The sequence below is a fragment of the Salminus brasiliensis genome, chromosome 21, assembly GCF_030463535.1.
Source record: "Salminus brasiliensis chromosome 21, fSalBra1.hap2, whole genome shotgun sequence".
Lineage (NCBI taxonomy): Eukaryota > Metazoa > Chordata > Actinopteri > Characiformes > Bryconidae > Salminus > Salminus brasiliensis.
In genome coordinates, this window is record NC_132898.1 from 5,597,162 (window position 1) to 5,617,028 (window position 19,867).

The window sequence follows — 19,867 nt, forward strand, 5'->3', positions numbered from 1 at the left end:
TGCACACAGGTGTGGGATAGAAGCCAATAAAGCCCCCTAGCATTGAGCTGTGGAGCAGGAATGATGGATGGTGCTCCATCCGATACGTTTAGATGAGTTGGGGTGGTGATCATTGAACACTCTGATCTCACTAATGCAGTTGTTGCTAAATGCAATCAAATCCTCAAAGCAATGCTCCAAAATCTAGCAGAATGTCCTTTCTGGACAGTAGAGACAGTTACTTAAAAAAAGCAGGACAGACAATCCTTAATACCCTTAATTTAAAATAAAATGATAAATGAGCAGGTGTCTCAATACTTTTGTCCATATAGTGTATCACTCCACCATGATTTTTGTTTATGGGTGGGGCTAAATTGTCTCACATAATTATAGTAAACCAATGCCTCAGGTATCATCTAAATCAGGGATGGGCAATTCTGGTCCTGGAGGTCTGGATTCCTGCACAGCTTTGTGCTTTTCCTGCTCAAGCACAACGGATTCACCTCACCTGTTAATTACATTTGCATTACATTTACATTTAAGGCATTTAGCAGACGCTCTTATTCAGAGCAACTAAAAAATAACCTCAGCTAGTTTGAATAGACAAAAAATTCAAAGATACCTTTATAAGTTTAGGCTCTACTAAACACAAGTCAGTAAGGTGACCACTCTGCTATTTACCCAAGTCCTCTCATAAGAGGAGGGTCTTCAGTCTGGATTTGAAGACCGCGAGCGTTGGACTCTGCTGTTCGGACACCCAGGGGAAGTTTGTTCCACCACAGGCCAGGACAGAAAAAAGCCTGGACGCTCGTCTACTGTGGATTTTGAGGGATGGTACTTGAAGCTGGAAGGGCTCTTGGTGTGGATCGGCTTTTGACCATTGCCATCAAGTATGGAGGTGCTGGTCCGCTCTCATAATTGCCAGGTTTAGGAGGTCTGGGCTCCAGCACTCGTTTCCCACCCTGGTCTAATATTACTTGTATAGAACATTACTGCAGTGTAGGTTTTAGAGAGCGTCCTGTACTGTAACAACAGAGTCAAAAGAACCATGCAAAAGGTACCTTAAAAGAACCTTATGAGCAAAAGGTCATGAGCGGTCAGTCATAGACATTTTAGTTTATTATCACATATTTCCTACATTAGAGTACTATAAAACAGTACATAGTTCATATGGAATGTAGAAATCGCTTCTAATATTAAAAAAACAAAAACTGTACAAAAACTAGAAAAGTAGAATTTTAGCATATTGACAAAACTGTCAATCATTTCCTGCTCTTCCCTTTGTTCATACGTAACTCCTGTGTTAATTGCTCAGTCAATTCAATCCGCGAGATTCAAAGTTCTTGAAGTAAGTCCTTAGTTAAATGTTACTGTAAAAAAAAAAAAAGAAAAAACACAGAAGCTGAACAGCATGTTTGCACAATAGTTGGCACTGAAGGATACAAAAAATTGGGGGGAAATAATCGGAATGTCTGAATACTCTACGAACGTTTAAAAGGTTAAAAACCAATAAATAAAACTGAAATAATAAAAAAAAGCTCAATAACTTCCACATTCAACATTACATGGTTCTCACAACATGGTCCTGGTACCGTAAACCAATGTACAGCACACAGCGAAAGACGCCAATGCAAAGAGTCCCTTGGATGAAGTGGTAAACAGTAATTGGTTAGTGGATGGATTGGATAAAATGGTGGTTTTGTGCTATGCTAACTGTTGTAATGCTTAGTGCTAACACTACGAAAGAAGGCCGCACTTAAAAACAGCACAGCCGCTTTGGTTAAATAGCTTCCCCTCGCAGCAGCATCCTTTCTACAGCAGTCACTGTGACGTCAGACAGCATCTCCACTGAGGAGGAACATCTGTCTCCCCACTCAGGAGACCGTGGGAGTCTTCGTTGCTGGATGTCGCGTGAGGGGTTTGTTGGCGAATGGAAACGAAGGGCAATAAAGTGGCGATGCATGTCCAGATAAAGGCCACTAGGGGGCGGCTGCCTCTATTAGTCCTTCGATCTGCTCCGAGTGGTGATGAAGCTCGGCTTTGCAGGTGGTGGGGACGCTGCAGTGTAGAGAGCTGACAGCAGGGGGCTCCTCGTCACCTGAAAGCACAAGAAAAGGATATGGGTAAATGGTCATTTCTGGCTTCGGTCAGCATTGAGGTTGTTGTATTGAGGTCATTGGAATTGACCTGGATTCCCTGGAACCGGATGTTTAGAGGAGGATGCTGGGTAAACTGCTACACTGGAGAGGAGATCTGCTGCTTTGGGCTCCCTTAAATTGTTGAAGCCCTTAATTATAGAGTAATTCTGTTAAGCCTACCCATCTACATGTGTAACTGTCCTAAGTGAAAGTCGTTTGATGTCTTTATCGGACATCCCACCCTGCAAACCCCGTTCCACCAAACCTTCATAGTGCAGTAGCAGTGGTCCGGCCCAGAGAGGCCGATTACAGTCAGCGGAGCATCAAAATGCCATCAACCTCTTATATATAATAAAAAGACAAGGAAAAATATGGTGCTCCGCATTATCCGGGTCTTCTGGGTAATCTCAAATCATAGAGGTGGCCTCACCTAGTCCAGAGGAAGACGACACACTGTCCGCCAAGGAGGACGAGTCGGCCTGGTCTGGAGAAAGCCCCTCCATCAGAGGGATGGACAGCTCTGAGGACGGTACGGACGAGTCATAGATGCCAGAGTCTCTGGGCATTTCCGGAGGGCTCGCCGAGCCATCCATGCGAAAAGACTGTGGTGAAACCCCCACCTCTTGGCTGGACGACGATGGCGTTGATGCCGAACTTTCTCCAATTTCACACTGACCACAGCTCAACTGCGGCCCGGAGAGTGAGAAGGCCCCCAGCTTGGGCATCGTGGGCAGGATGAGGGCGTTGCTCCTGATGGGACACTCACTTTCCGAGGGTCGCTTCAGCACCACCTCATTGAGCACGAGCCCAGAGTCGAGCTTCTCAAGCTTCTCTTGCTTGATGTTATCAGGCTGCCGTGGCTGTGGCGGCATGAGCTGCCGCTCAAACCAGTCGGGCTCCTGCGCCACCTGCTGGTGCATGTTGCAGATGGCCACATAGAGCGAGCGGCCCGACCTGCTGCGGAAGTAGTTGCGCTTGCTGACGCTGGGCGGCTGGCCGAGGTGGCGCGAATGCAGCTGTGCCAACAGCTGTGGGAGCTGCTCCATCAGCTTGAACTTGGGCGCCAGGCTGAGCGAGGTGGGCACGTCGCTCTCGCGCGAGTAGTCGAAGTAGACGGCGAGGAAGCGAGAGAGGTCTGGCGAACTCCGCCGCGCTTCATGCAGCTTCTCCGCGATCATGGCTGTGGCCACCACAAACAGGTCCCTGCTGCTTACGTCTCCGGGGTTGGAGCTGAAGTTAGGTTCCCTGTTTTTCTCCTTCGAGGTGGCCTTGCCCTTGCGGTGCCTTTTCTCCACAAAGTACTTGAGACCCTTGGAGCAGACGGTGATGAGGAAGTGAGCCTCGTCGATACGCCGGCTCAGCCAGGCCATCTGACCTTCTTTGCAGATCTCCAAATGCTCCCAAAGATCCAGCACCACCTACAGGAAGAGATAACAAGGCTAGTTAGAACATCCTGAAATAATAAGCTGTCAGAGTTCAACTCAACCCTCAAATGTTGATGCCAGAACCTGCTGGGCAGCACTGTTCCACCTTGCTTTACCACTCAAACCAGCTTTCCAAGACAAAAGTATTGGGACACCTGCTCATTCATTGTTTCTTCTGAAATCAAGGGTATTAAAAAATAGTTTATCCTGCAGTCTCTACTGTCCAGGGAAGGCTTTCTATTGCTGTGAGGTCAAGATGTTGGATGATCACCACCCCCACCTTATCATCCTCTACTCCCTAACTCATCCCAAAAGTACCGGATGGAGCACCAACCATCATTCCAGAGAACACAATTCCACTGCTCCACAGCTCTCAATACTGGGGGGCTTCTACCCCTCTAACCCAAGCTATGTCCATGTGTGTGAGGTGTCCACAAACATTTGGACATGTAGTTTATATCTATTTTTTCTTGTTTATATAAGATTATTTACACAAATATATATAAATGTTAATGTAATTAGCTTTAACCTAAGCTACAGTCTGTCTTTCAGTAAGGGGACACAGTTTCACCACTACAAGCAACCAGCAGGAGGCACTCTGCACCCATCGATCCTAGATCACATCCAACTCGTTCTCAGAGGCCTTTGCCTTGACATGAAGTTTCCAGGATGTACGGGAGATTTCCGTCAGCTGTACTTCTTGCTCTGCCTTTAATCAGCCCAAGCTGGCGAGAGAGCAGGTTACTCTAAGCTGGTCGGAGAACAGACCGTGGCCTACCTCACATGCACAGAAGTCCTGCAGGAAGAAGGCAAAGCTCTGGATGACGGCGAGGTGTTTGGGGCAGTCTTTAGAGGAGTAGCAGATGAAGACTTTGGGCCGGGGCCAAGGCCTCTCGGCGCTCAGAGATGTGGTGTGGGACGACGACTCTGAACTCTCCTCGTCCAGGTGGGAGTAGATGTTCTCTGTGGAGAGATCGGAGAAGATCAGAGGAGAACGTTTGAACCAGGCTCAGGAAAGATTTGTAGTTAGCCAGTGGGGTGGGGGGCGGGGGGTCTCGGAAGATTCCAGTATGTTTATTATTACCATATGATGAAGGTTGACTTGGACGGACTACAAAAACAAAGCCGGAACGTCACCTGTGTGTTTTATAGCGAGGGATATTTATCTTCTGAGGGGACATGAGCAGAAGTAAACCGCAGGTTCAGTCTCACAGCGCTGAACTTTAAACCTCGGAAACATGAACGTTCAACAAGCTCCTCGGCCATAACGCCACAATTGGTGGTTACGGACCACAAACACGCACGCGTTAATTACTGCACTTCCTCCAGATTCATTGCACGCAAACGGCCTTACAAGGAGCTCTCCTTTGTCCCTCACGAGCGGGGCAACAGTAGAACGGCGTGAGTACAAATGCTTAGATTTCGTGAGCCATTAATCCTTGTCTGTGCAGAGAGATTACGCAGCTCGGCTTACAGCCAGTGGACAAAAGCAAGTTTTTAGGGGTAATAAGATCCTGACTAATGAGGAGAGGAGAGAGGGAACATGTACCTTGCTGTTTCTTGCGGCACATGACGGTGAAGAGAGTGGCGAAGGCCGACATGATGACCAGAGGCACGGTGATGGCCATGGCCCGAATGGGACCAGCCCACGGAGAGTGCACTGAAATGGAGCAAACACACAAGCATTAGGCACTAGGAATTAGGCATTACATACTTGAAATATTATTATAATATAATATATAATATAATATAATATTATTACATATGAAATAATTAAAGATTAGCTATGCTTCAGAGTCCTGGTCTCACAATCTAGCCACAATCTAAGATAACAGACTACTCATCATACAATGACACACCTAAAAGCTTTTTCACAGTGCTGATAATAATATTTAATAATATCTCCAATTTATTTATTAAGCATCACACAGTGTTACAGTCTTACCCTATAGCCTGCATTCTCACTGATGCCAACTGACAGTATTTCCCATATAATTTCCAGATGGGTTAGCTTCTAATATTACATTACAAGTTACTGTGATAAGTAAATTGTGCACAGTTTGCTTGGTTGGCAACCAGAGTCTTTGCTTCATTTGTATGGACCCTAGTATTCTTTACTAGACTGAAAATCTACATTTACAAGTGTTCAGTGTAGGTGTGTGTGGCTGTAGTTAATTAATTTGTGGTATTCGGATTGTGAAGCCTTTAATTCATTGCAATACTATTTATTAAATATGAAGAAAACTTGCATATTAATCAGCTCTAATTTAAATCAGTGGTTGAACCAGGCTACCCTGACCATTTTAAAAGAAGGCACAGTATCCCCAAACTTCACTGTCAGCTTATACCATTATTATTACATAACACTGAGAGATACAATCTATGCAAGTCTAGATTTTGGTGACAATGCCATCTTACCTTGGCTCACATGATACTGAGTCTGTCGCCTGGTGGTGTTGTTGTCGTCACGGAGCTGCAGAGTAAAGGAAAAGGACACGGAGTCAGTCTGCATGCTAGATATCTCTACAATCTCTGCTGCAGTCGTCCAATTTCAGGTTCAGATTTTACCACCACATTTAAAGGGACACTTCAGTGTTTTTCAGCTTACTTATGGGAATAGTTCAATAGGTGAGAAATTGAATTCACATCATTTATTACTGACCCACGGTGCAGTCGAACAGCCAGGACACGTTTGATATCTGCAGTTTGATGCTGGGCTAACTTGCTAACAAACACTGGAGTTAGACTGTCACCAATCTCATTTCTGTAAATACACAGCCAGGAAAAACATCTCTCAACCTATTCAGATCCTACGATTGTGTGGTGCAGATACATGAAGGTGGTCTTGGACATTTCCACAGAGCTGATTAGCGCCAATTATCCGACCCCTACATACCACCCCCCCCCCCAATCACATGCAATGCTCCAGACATTAAGAGGGTGAAGACCAACACACGCCTCCTCAGACACACACACAGCCAGCCAGCAGATGCCAGCGTCAGACGCCTTTGCACTGGAGTGATGCGTTGAGAAAGTGCCATCTACCCACCCTGGAGAGAGCAAAGCCACTTGGGCTCTGTCGGGCTCCGGCTGCCGATGGCTAGCAGCATGACTGGGATTCAAACTAGCGAGCCTCTGGTCATGGTAACAGTGCCTTATTCCGCTGGACCATTCAGGGCCCAGTGTTATCTGTGTTTCCACTGAAGAAATGGGTAACAGTATAAGTCCAGTGTTTGTTTGCAGCATTAGCCTAGCATCTCCACAGAAAGCAAACTTCAGGCACCTTCAGGCTAACTGAGCGCATTTGGATTAGGTGATGAACGTTATTCATTAGATTGTTCCCCAAACAACTTCTTTAACGTATAGGAATTAATGCCAACCACAAAACACAGACCGAAGGCTACAGATGCAGCAGACCGAGCTCAAACTGAAGTATTCCGATAACCCCTTACATTTATTCATATTTACATTTATGTCATTTAGCTGACACTCGTTACTCGTATTACAGAGGTGGGCCAACGTAGTGACTGTGGATCCCAGACAGGGAATCGAACCCCAGTCTTTCACATGGTGTGGTAGCTCACTGGCTGTAGTGGTGTATTCTGTCTCGCCACACCAACCACCACCCTTAAACAGCCTATGGCCCGCCGATGGGCCAAAAGTGTTATTACAAACTTCTATTACCAGACAATAGCCCCACCAGTCTGTACAGAAGTCTCTGTAGTTACTGAGTAATCTTAAGTGTGAAATAAGCCCTGGAGCGTTTAGGGGTTAACCGTCTTCTATTAAAGAGCTGTGGAAAAATTACCTCTATTAAATACGTTCCAGGCGTGACGTCTTGCAGAACGCATGTTGTTTTAGGACCATTCAGTTCCTGTGAAAAGTGAACACCGGCATTTTAAACACACCCCATCACATCCTTTCACGTGTTGTGCGTGTCACTTTGCATTTAAGGAATTACTAATCACAACAAGTAAACCGTCACGATATATGCCAGCAGAACAATGCGGGAAAACTGTGGGTTGTTCGGGAATTAGCAGAGAGAGGCCGAATGCATTCAATGCACTCAATGAATGTTTAAAGGATTAGGAACCAAGGTTAGAGACCTGGAATCCCCCCACCGTTGTCCTCGCCCACCTCATATTTCACCCCATTATTGGTGCAACAATGCGTGGTATGTTAAAGCAGACAGGGTACAGCAGTGTAGAGTTCCCAAAGCGACTCGGACTCGGCTTTCTTCGTCTCATCGTATTAGGTTGTGGCTGGAGAGAGATAACCAAAACTGCAGAGCGGCCGCAGCCAAAACAATCCCTGCTGGCCCAAAACAAAACAGTCTGGGTGTAAAACACCACAGCCTAGTCATCGAACGCAAGAGCCGTCAGATCAGCCTTGATCTTAGCAACTGGGGGGTAAAGATACAGATATGACAAGGTGTTTTGATAAGCCTGATGAAAAATCCTGCCTAATAGCTGGTTTCAGATGATCTAAGCTGGTCTCAATGGTCACAACGGTAAAAAACTGGTCATCCAGGCCAAAACATGCCCTATGCTGGAAAGGTCAAAAGTCCCTCCCCAATTGCTTGTTGTTTAACTTTTAATAGAATATGTTAGCCGTGATAAAACGATACAATGGGATATTACGCTATATGATGTGATGTTTGTATTGTTAGACCTGGCAGTTAGTGCTCTCCAGCAAGCGTGTTGAGTCACCCTATGCATTGTTGACTATTTGGGGGGAATGTGGTGCTTCGAATGGAAAGGAAGTCTGCTAGCTGGTGGCATCAGGAGAGGGAGTCCTAGCTAGTGGATGGGAACTGGCAATGATGATATTGGGTAGACAATTGGTGCATATATATATATATATATATATATATATATATATATATATATATATATATATAAAATCGGCAAACGTATATATATTATTTATTTATTTATTTCCCCTCCACAAAACTTGGTTTCATTTACGTAAGTTTCAATAAAAATGCTCCAAGGTTTAGGTTGTCATTAAACCTGAACGGAGGAGGAAGAGCATTTAAATGATGTCTAAAAGCAGAATGGACAAAAATGGAGATACAAGGTACCATTACATATTAGCTTGTTACATATTAGACTAGCACAATAGATCTGGGCATATTTAGCACAGCTTTTCTTCAGTTTTGTAAAGACAGTGTGTAGTCCAGCCTCAAATATTGTACTTTTACAACACTGCAAGCTTTAACACACTTTATTACAAATTAATATCCAAATACTTTAGGCACTCCTTATTTTTATTTATTTTGTTGAGTTTTTGCTGTACTGAAAAATATGTGAATACTGAATTTAAACACTGTTCTACTATATCAGACCAACCACATTTTGGAAATCGCTACACCCCCGATTATGCAGTGTGAAATTGTCTTCGAATGCAGTTAGACAGCTCCCACACTAGCACAACGATTTCCCTGCAGCCCAAGCCAAAACCGTCTGGTCTCTCAACCCCCCCACCCCCTACCCCCTTCAGAAACACAAGCAGGGACCAAATAATAAACTTGGCCTGAAATGTGGTCCGAGAGTAAAAGAAAGTTCATTTCCAGTTCCCATCGTGGTCTCTCCGTAACAAAGTGCTGCTGGGAAAGCACTCAAGTCTTTAGGTGTGCGTTTCCATCACAACGAGCCGCTGGAAGGCAAGAGAACACGTCTCCCCCGTGGCAGGAGTATTCAAAAACGAGCCTGTGAGGAGCAGAGCTGCTGGCCGACTCGCCCGGCACGTCTATATATCATCCCTACGTCTGGGAAGGACATTACACGCTGCTGAATGCATTAACCCTGAACATCTCACTCCCACTTACCCTCGCCCGCTACCTCCTGCTGAAGCAGAGGTGGGTGTATGAATGTGTGTATGTGTGTGATTGTTTTCTTACAGTTTCAGGACATAAATGTAGGGAAAAAAAAAAACTGATGGAAACAAGATCGAGGCAATGTCAAGACCAACATATTGATCCTGAATTTCATCCAAGGTTTAAAATCTATTATTATTATTATTATTATTAAAATAGTTAAAAGATTAGTTAAAAAATTAATGAAAATAGTGGTTTCGAATTTAACACTGCTCAGAAATGTGCTGTTCAGTAAGCCAGAGCAACGGCGTGGTGTTGTCTGGAGGGGTGGAATACTGCTAGTTAGCTAACTGAACCCTAGTTTTGTTAATAGTCTGCCCGCTCTCCTCTATTAAGCTCTATTGGTAATCAGTGAATAGAGGCCTAATTGTGTCATTGCTGCATTCAAGCCAATCTTGCATAAGAGTCACTACTAGACATGGCATGATGCCACTTTTTCAGTACCAGTACCAATCTGGCATCAATACCCATCCGAGGAAGGAAAAAAAAACCTTCTTAACTTTCAATGGAAGTCAATGAAAAAAAAAAAATAATAATAAATTGCATTTCTATTGGTTTGTGCCAATTGTGAAAGTGAAAAACAGCAAAAATGATACAAGGTTTCTGAGTGACCACAAGAATTTCATGAGTTGTTCTTGCAAACTTGCAAAACACAACATAAATTATGCTAACCGGTTTGCAGCGCTTGAGTCTGAAGTGGCCTTCCTGCCGGAGCTTGTAGTACAGGTAGTAGGCGTTGAAGCCGAAGGTAGGAGGAGCATGATCAAACACAACATGCAAATTCGAGCCAAGCTGGGAGACGTTGAGTGTCTTGGGCTTCCAAACTGTTGGAGAAATGAAAATGAAAATGATCTGAGGATTCTTGTGCTGTGACACAGACAAATTAGACCATTTGATCATGTCCCTAAGAAACTCACATGGTTTGCAGACGAGGTTGTCTGGACCGAGAAGCACTTCACAACCTGGGAGAACACAAAAAAAAAAAAACCTTTAAAAAAAGCCTCTATCCACAGAAATGTTAAAAACACGGTCTGTAATTTTGAGCGTAAGCTGTTGTGTATTATGGTTGGAGACGACGTGATGAAAATCCTGGTGTTATTTAATATCATAATGCTGGATATTATTATAAGATTACATGTCCATGCCTGATCCATGCCTGGTGGAAGGCTATATTTTGGGTTCTTGAAGGCTCTGAGGTAGCACTTACTGTTAGTGCGCAGGAAGGAGGGAGGGAAGAAGCTGTCGTTCATGAAGGTGGGGAAGGGAACGATCCTCACCATGTAGTCCATCTCGAAGGCCAGACCAACGAAGGGCTGTGAGCTCACCTTCTGTTCAGTAAGATGAGACATCACACAGGTGTTAAGCTGAGGTTTTAAGCTCTTCAGGTACACTGAGCTCTACCAGACGTCAGTCTGAGCCCGATCAGGCTTCGCTTACCACGTTCTTGAAGGAAAAGTTGAGCTGTCGGGGATCCTTCAGGATCATGTGTTGGCACTGTTTCTCTTCTGGGTTCTTGTCCTCCAGGTAAACTCGAAAGCCCTTCACATGTTCAATGCCTGCATGAAAGAAGTCCTACTGGTCAGGAAGATGATCACCCACACACACAGCTTGTCTAGTCCCTGTAGGTAAGTACTGTATATAGGAATCTCTGAAGCAGATAGACATGGACCTACTGGCACCATGCCTAATGCCAGGCGTGGGCTAGAGGGGTATAAAGCTGATTAAGCTGCACCTGTTATATGCTCTACTATGTCAACTCTTCCTTATATGTTCTCTTAGGTTCTCAGTCATTAAAGAACTTCTATAAACCAGTCCTTTATAGCATTAAAACAGGTTCTGCTATTGGTACAACATAGAGAACCTTCATTTAGCACTAGAACGCTCTTTGCTAGAGTGTGCAACCACATAATGCGCTTCCTCTGGCCCTAGTAGAGTCCCGAACTGGAAGCGGCACAAAACAAGGGGTCAAAGTACGAAATGTGCAAACCCGTTTCTTCTCCTCCCTCCTTTTTTCTTCTTTTATTGGCACCCCGGAGGAGGAGAGAAGGCTTTTAACACACACAGAGGACAAGCGTGTGCGTGCCAAGGGAGCATTCCCATGCCCTTCAACGTGTGCCAGCCTTCCTCCCTTTTAATTACATTTCTGCCTTATCGGTCGCAGGGGAAGAGGGGAGAGAGAGGGAGAGGCTGATGGGGGTGGTGTGTCTGTGGTGGTGGTGTACACACACACAAAACACACACACACACATTCCGGGTGGTTCCGATTACCACGGTAGGGAGCGGAGCTGAAAGAGCCCTGCTCTTCTGTAACTCCACACCTCCAGCGCGCCGTCGCACGGCCTCAAAAAGCCACCAGAGGCGAAAAGGAAGGAAGGAAAAAGAGAAGTTGTCAAACTGGTCAGACCTTCTGATTCTCTTTCAGTCTCTCTCAGCTTCGCTAGAAGCTTCAAACGAGATCAATGTGGCAGAGAAAGGTTACACACTCTATCCTCGACACTCGAACCCCAACACTCAAACCCCAACACTGTTGCTAGGTGGCCACTAGGGTAAAACTACTTTTGCAGGGCGGTTGCTATGGTGTTGCTATGTGGTTGTTAAAGTATTTCAGGCGGTTGCTATGGGGTTGCTAAGCGGTTGCAAGGTAGATGGTATGGTGTTCCTAGGTGGTTGCTATGGTCTTGCTAGGTGGTTGGTATAGTGTTGCCAAGTGGTTGCTAGGTGGTTAACAAGGTGGTAGTTGTGGTGTTGCTACGTGGTGGTTAAGTGGATGGTATGGTGTTGCTAGGTGGTTGCTAAGTGATCACCAAGGTGGTTGCTATGGTGTTTGCAACTGGTTGCTATGATATTCCTAGGTAGGGAGCTTTTGCTACATGAGTGCTATGGTGTTGCTATTAAGTTGTTTAGTGGTTGCAATGGGATCCCAGTTGGTTGCTCTGGTGTTGCTAAGTGACTGGCAGATGAATGCTATGGTGTTGCTAGGTGGGTGCTACAGGATTTCAGGTGGTTGCTATAGTGTTCATGGGTGATTGTTAAGTGTTTGCTCGCTGTGGTACCTCATGTGGTTGTTTGGGTGTTAGGAGTGGATCTGCATCATTGTAACCGTATGTCTGATCAGAAAGCTGCATAGAAGTTAGAACGATGTTGATATATTTAATCATGCAGGAGGAATTATGCAGCAAACATAGAGAGGAAAAATAATAATAATAATAAAAAGGGAATAACTTACAAGTCATTTTATAAACCATATCTATAACTGCTACATTTAGGGGTCAGACTCAGTCTACACTGAAAGTAAACCATATAAATATGAATAAATACACATAAATAAACAAACCGTACTGACTAATAAACAATGTAATTATATAATTACATTTAAACTGCACTGTGAAACCATGGCAATGCCTCCAGACCCCTAAGGGGTCCAACTTGGCCTCTTTTTCTCTCCCTTTAAGTTTCTTTAATATACACCTGAGTGGTGTCGAGTCCTGCCCCAGTCAAAAGGATTAACCTCCAGCAAACAACAGGGCGCATTGTTCCGCTACTCAGGCAAAATGCTCACATTACCAAGTTCAATAGCGCCTCGACAGACGGAAGCCAGGGACACCCCCCCACCCCCACCCACCCACTCAGTCAGTGGCTCCCTCATCCTCTGAACACACACACATACACACACTCACACACGCATTCCTCCAAGGCTGAAAATCACAGTGCTTCTATGTGCAGATCCCTTCCCCTCCCTGGCCAGCAGATTTGTGTGACTGTCAGAACTAAAAGAATAAGCTTGTGTGTGCGTGAGGGCCGGTGGGGGGTTGGTGGGGGTCCGGTGGGGTAGGAAGAACCTGCAGCCTTTGATCAGGACAGGCCTAGACCTCCCTTTGAAGACGAATGCTCTCCTGTTCCCTCTCTCCCTCGCTCAGTCAGTCAGTCAGAGAGAGAGAGATGACCCCGGCGTGCAACTAGCCATGTCTCACATGCGTCCACTTTAAAATGCATTTGCTTTGTTATGGGTTTCAGGGCTTAAGTGGTGTTCGCCACCGTCCAGTCTGTTTGGAGCCTCTTCCACTTCTCAGCAAAGGTTTGAGGACCTCTGATCAACATTTCGGTTACTGTGAATAGTTTGCTAAGTGAGTAGAAGATTAACTGATCTCTAACAGGCAGGAAGGTAAAGATTAAATGTCTGGTTTTAACATTTTAAGCAAGGTTAGTTTATTCATTTTTACTATAGATACTTTCACAAAAGGTCTCAGACCTTAATTAGCGTGTTAGGGCTATAGCTAGACTGTGTCCCATAGAGTCCCATACTAATAATCACATTCTAATCACTTTTTAATATCATCAGGACATTAGATGCCGCACATGTCCAAATGTTTGCGGACACCCCTTTTATTATATTGATTTCAGCTACTTTAAGTTGCATCCATTGCTGAAACAGATCTGCAAATGCACACACAAACACGGCTTGCCTATTCGCTGTAGAGAAGTGCTGCCAATAGAATAGCAGATGCACTTGAACCTATTGGCAACATGCTGTCTAATGCCAGGCATGGGCTAGAGGGGTATAAAGCCCCCCAGCATTGAGTTGGGGATAATATAATGAGGTGGCGATCATCCAACATCCTGACCTCCTTAATGCTCTAATGCAATCAAATCCTCACAACAGTGCAGTCTGAAATCTACTACAAAGCCTTCCCTGGACAAAAATATCCCTGAATACCCTTGATTTCCGAAGAAACAATAAATAAACAGGTGTCCCAGTACTTTTGTTTTTTTAGTATACATATTCCAGTCGTGATTACATGTTCTGCGTTTCAAGAGGAGACCTACCGAGCGGACTCGCCATCCAGTGGACTACCACAGCAGCCTGATTATCGCAGGACAAATGGGTGAAGGTGATGTTGTTCACTTCGTGGATGGCATGCTTCCCCCACAGATTGGTGTTCAGGGAGCAGTCTAGATGGGATAGAAAAGGGGGGGGGAGAAAAGACATTGCGCTTAGTGTTTTCCTGCAAAGAGGTTGGTGAGATTCTTTGGCAAGCTTTAGGAGAAAATATGCAGCCATGCGATGAGACTTCCCCCTTTCAGCACCCACCCACCCAGCCAGCCAGCCAGCCAGCACCCCCCAGCCCCTTCTTTCTGGGAACTGTTTTTCTGTTGGACGGCTGCTATCAGGGTTGTGGATCAGCAGGTAGAGGAAGAGGAGCACTGGGTTGTGTCGCTCACGCCCCGCAGCTCTCTCTTAGCGCTAAGGCTATTGTGATGCTAACGAGGAATTCGCTTTCGGGCCACGGCCGTTCCCGTCCGTGGTTGCGCACAATGGGGGCTGACTGCTGGGAAAATCAGGATTAGCTACAGGCGAGAAATGTGACTTTTTGGCACATTCAGTAGTTTGGGGCGGGACCGAGTTAGGTGGTGGGGGGGGTGAGGGGGGTCGATGTAAACTCCAGGAGGGGGTGAGAGGATGAATACCTCAAGCTGAGCAAAGGGAATTGATTAAGTTTGGAGATGGGGGTTTGGAGCAAATCGGCGGCGACTCACTGTCATTTCGAAAGGTGACGAGCTTGCGGCCACTCTCGTCCGAACTGGACTGGATTCCCTGTAGGGAGAGAGACATAGATAGACAGAGAGAGAGAGAGAGAGAGAGAGTTTGTTTTAGCTCATTTTGTCAGTTTGTATAACTTTCACAATAACAGATCATCACTGTCACACAAAAACCTTGTATCTCCAAAATGACAGCTTTGCAGGAAAAGGAAAAGGCCTTCTTAACTTTCAATGGTTGTCAATGGAAAAAGATTTGATTCCAAGTCATTTTGGAGAGTTTCTATTGATCATGATGTTTGAGCACAATTTAAAGCCTAACTGCCAGATCTACATCCAATCCAAATACAGAGTTTGTGCAATATTTATTTGTAAAACTTACGATCCAACTCCCAAAAGCTCCACCAGCCTTGGGAATACAGCCAAAGTTCACACATTAAATCCCCTTGTTGTGACGCTAGCACTCATTAGCATTAACACTTTTAGCTTTAGAGGTAGGGGGCAGCCATGGCCTAGGGATGCAGACTTTGGAGCGGAAGGTTCTTGGTTTGATGTTTTCCCCCTTTATTGCTTTTATAAATGTATTTAATTTATTTATTTTTATGTACTTTTTTTAATGTTAATTAAATAAAACTGTAAATATAAAATAAGTGATTGTATAATTAAATATTTCCCCCCTTAAATACTGATTAAGGTGATCTCCATTGCATAAATGTACTACTAATTTAGTAGGGGGGGGGGGTCCTTTTTTGAAGGATTGCTGGTTCAAATCCCAGCCATGCTGCTAGCCATCAGCAGCCAGGGCCCCAAGAGAACACAACTGGCCTTGCTCTCTCTCTGCTGACCGATGCATCAGAGTCGGCTACACAGGACAACACGCAATTTTGGTTGCCTGATGACGTTACATAAGCAGCAGTTAAGGAAAAGTGATGCTGGCATGCATCAGTCTTCACCCTCCCAGTGAATATGTATGGGTCAGGGAACTGGTGATCCAAATTAGAAGAAAATGGGTGAATATCATAAACAAAAAAAGGCTTTGTTTGTTGGAAAAAAAACATATATATTATATATTTATTTGTTTATAACAATTATAAATAAATATACATATTTATAATATATATATTTTTCTATATTGATCGTTAAGGGGAAAATATCCAAGGGGGGTGAAGCCTTAACTGCTCCCAGAGAGGTCAGGTGTATCAAAATAGCCGATAACTGATCCATTCAAATAGGCCTGGATCGGCTCCAGCTGCATTTTCTTCTACGAACTAAAAAGAAACTGTGAAAAACAATTTCAAAAGCAAGCAAGACTGTCTGCGCACAGCGTATGATCTTACATTAAACGCTGTATATGGTATGGGTATGGTACGACAGGTAAACCACACTGAGACCACAAGTAGGACACTTCCACAATGATCTTCTGTTGGCAAGTACGATGTGGGCTAGGCCTAAATGCCTAAGCCTCACCACAAGCCTTTCAGCACACCAATGCTGCTGCTCTACCGAGAGTATGACAGGACAAAGAAAAGACTTTGACTTTTCCTGACGTTGACTTCCTCCAAGACAAAACAGTGGCTTAGGAGCGCGGCGGTGCAAGAGCATACAAAACCACCGGCACTTCATGTGGTGACAGCCACACTACAGAATCCTACAATTAGGAAGATTCTGGCTCGCAGAAACCCTCCGAGGCCTGCTCTTGGTGCCAAACTCCGAAAACAAGCCTCAGGCTGACAGAAGAATAGCACACTCACGCAGGAATCCAAGCACTGGCTGCTGATCCTGAACCAGCTGCTTCGTACACCGGGCCTGAGTGAACGAGGGTGTTATGACTGGTCTGAGAACGGCAGTTGTAGCTGCACCTTCATCAGAGTCAAAACAACTCCGCTTGCGTGCCAGAAGCAGACAGGGGCGGAACGAGACGGGAGGAATCTATACGCTGCGTGTCGGATCAGGGCCGACTAAAAGTACGAACATTTTTTTTTTAAATAAATAAACAAAGCCTGTGTAAACGACACGAGCCACCAGCGGACCAATGACAGAGGTTCTTTAAACAGTAGAAGACGCTTAACCGCTGAACGTCACTTCATTCCGGTGTGGTCTCACATCAAAGATCTAATCGCCTCTGCTGTTATCTTGACTCGAGGAAGTTGTTTGACATGACAGGAGGGTATACAGTTAACCCTCATGAGGGAGATCAACCATCTGATAAAGCCTGAGAAACTTGTGACAATGCTTTTTTAGGGGCAACCAACATTATCTAATAGGAGACACACACACACAGCCATTCGATCCTTTCACCCTGTTTGTTCTTCAATGGTCAGGACCCCAGACCCCAGACTGTAGCATTTGGGTGGTGGGTCATTCTCAGCACTGCAGTGATATGACAATCACTGACGTGGTGGTAGCAGTGTGTGTTGCGCTGGTGGTACGAGCGGATCAGACACAGCAGTGCTGCTGGAGTTTTTAAACACTGTTTCCACTCGCTGTCCACTCTATCAGTCCTACCTAGTAGTTGTAGTAACCTTATAGTTGTAGTAGAAGTCAGAGACAGAAGCTCTCTGATCAGCTGCTGCACAGTTGCGTTTAGTCCTTCATCAGTGCTCACAGGACACTGCTGCCCACCGGACGCTGCTGGCTGGACATTACATTACATTACTGCTCTCAGTCCAGCTGTGCCGCGGAGGGGTTTAAACAATCCAGGAGCATGATGGTCAGTGTCGCTGCAGTGCTGAGAATGACCCTTGACCAGTCAAATACTATCTGCTCCGTGGAGGTCATTCCCTGTGGGGTCCTGAGCATTGAAAAACAGGGTGAAAGGAGGAATACGGGAATTCTTTGGACGGTTCTTTGGGCGATGCCATAGAAAATTATATTAGAACCATGTTTGTGAAACATCTCATGGTTATGAACATTCTTCTACGGCACTGCTCAGAGAAGGTACTAGCCTTAAAGTAGCATTCACAGTTATAGGCCTGAGGCCTGCTACAGCCTTACTCACTAAGAGCAGCTCTAAGTCATGCCTCTACACCACCGTGTCTTTGGAAATAAGAAAATCCTGCAACACTAAATAAATCCCATACTATCTGCCATGAACCCACGAACATCAAGCTAGAGTTCGTCCTTTCTTGGTCGGCCTATTTTTCTCGCACTTGTCATTTTCCAGCTAGCCGTGCGACTAAGGCCTTCTAACGTGCACTTTGAGAGCAGTAGATCAAGACAATGTACTGTTACCAAGCCAAGCCAGGCGCTTTCGCCCAGCGCACAAAGAGAAGGAAAGAAGAAAAAGAATAAGCCCCATAAACCTGTTTGGACCGGAACCCTGAACCTTCATCCTAACGCTTGGCTTTTCCCTGTGTGGTGGCCTTCCATTCCCTCAGCAATCATCTCATCCCTCCAAACACGTTAATCAAGCGTGGTTTTCCTCCCCTTGCACTCTGCTGGGAATCCCTTCAACCACACAGTAAAGACACAAGATCAACATCAGGGCTGCCAATTTTGCCTCCACGGTTTTTGGCAGCGCTGGACAGTGGATAGCGTCTACAACTCTGACGCTGGTTGTAAATCCACTTCACTACTGTAACACTGACGCTGATACGGTAATGCATACTGGAACAAACATCACACGAGCTTTCTGCAAATAAAAAGTCAAGTACTTTGGATGAGGGGTGACCTTTCAGCAATTCACATTCTGGGAGGGCGGGAGAATACAGTACTGTACAAAACTGATTTAAGGAGATGACATGGACAGTAGTGCTGGGCGATATGACCGCAAATCAGGATCATGATTAATCATAATCATAACATGTTACCTCGGCTACTTAATTAAGTCATGGTTTTAAGGGGACAGTACATGAACACACACAGTTGGAAAAGTATGGACTGAATTACAGAAAAATGCATTAACAGATATTTTTTTTAATCATGGACAAGGTTACATTGATTAGAGGGTCTGAAAGTCGGTTTCAATTACTTTCATTAATTATCCAGCCCTATTGTAAAGCTTTTACATGGGCAGTATACATGTATTTGTTAAATAATAATTCTTTTTTATGATAATAATTAAAAATAAATTAACATAAAAAGTTAGCCATTGGACAGACATTTACATTTGACTCAGATTTGATGATGGATTTATTGAACTCTAATAGAGCAGAGCGTTTATGTACAATAGTCTATAGTCTACTATCTGTCAAATTTTATATTTTATGTTATTATTTCATTTTAATTCAGTAAAAAAGTCATTTTTATTGGTCCATTAAACAAAAGATTGTAAAATAATATGAAGAACTGTGAGATTCACAATATGTCAAACTGAAAAACTCCAGTAATGGAGATAGAAAGGTTTTGCACACACACACACACACACACACACACACACACACACACACACACACACACACACACACACACACATTCCTACTGCAGCTAAAATTCACTTTTTGACTTTAACACTCATTCAAAAGATGCGTCCCAGAAAGGTCAGGGGTCATTTCATTAACCACTCCCCAACGAGCAGGACTCATTACTTAATGGTGCATTTGTCCATTTGCCATGGATGACATGCTGACCCCCCCCCCCCAGATCTGGACCAGATGGGAACTAAATACAAATACCCAGACAAGAAATACATTACCAAGACCACCATGGCTGAAGCGAAAACACACTGATCATGACTTAACGGCCTTCACGCTCTTACGCATCCATGGGGCGAAGATGAATTCCTCAGCAAAAAAAAAAAAATCATTGACAGCCAAGCTAACAGAAGCAACTGTCCCTCAAAGAACTATAGAAGTGGCATGAGCAGTCATGAAGGCCAGAGAAGGACCTAAAGCTAGGCCCTAAAGCTAAAGCCAATGTTCACATTAGCTATGTTTATGATTGGTCGGAAGAATTTGTTTGAGGGAAGTGTGTAG

The 19,867-nt window shown here is 44.7% G+C and overlaps 1 protein-coding gene across 1 annotated transcript in view; it reads right to left on the bottom strand.

The window, feature by feature from the left end:
- Positions 1-1,066: 1,066 nt before the first annotated feature.
- il17rd (interleukin 17 receptor D) overlaps positions 1,067-19,867 on the bottom strand; it is a 37,738-nt gene continuing 18,937 nt past the window's right edge. Inside the window, exons 2-13 of the mRNA XM_072665492.1 lie at positions 14,955-15,012; positions 14,244-14,369; positions 10,857-10,975; positions 10,627-10,747; positions 10,337-10,381; positions 10,092-10,243; positions 7,350-7,415; positions 5,960-6,014; positions 5,091-5,201; positions 4,320-4,504; positions 2,548-3,535; positions 1,067-2,077 (exon numbers count right to left, since the gene is read on the bottom strand). Coding sequence (XP_072521593.1) covers positions 1,959-2,077; positions 2,548-3,535; positions 4,320-4,504; positions 5,091-5,201; positions 5,960-6,014; positions 7,350-7,415; positions 10,092-10,243; positions 10,337-10,381; positions 10,627-10,747; positions 10,857-10,975; positions 14,244-14,369; positions 14,955-15,012 — 2,145 coding nt within the window. The 3' untranslated portion in view covers positions 1,067-1,958. The remainder of the gene's footprint in view (positions 2,078-2,547; positions 3,536-4,319; positions 4,505-5,090; positions 5,202-5,959; positions 6,015-7,349; positions 7,416-10,091; positions 10,244-10,336; positions 10,382-10,626; positions 10,748-10,856; positions 10,976-14,243; positions 14,370-14,954; positions 15,013-19,867) is intronic.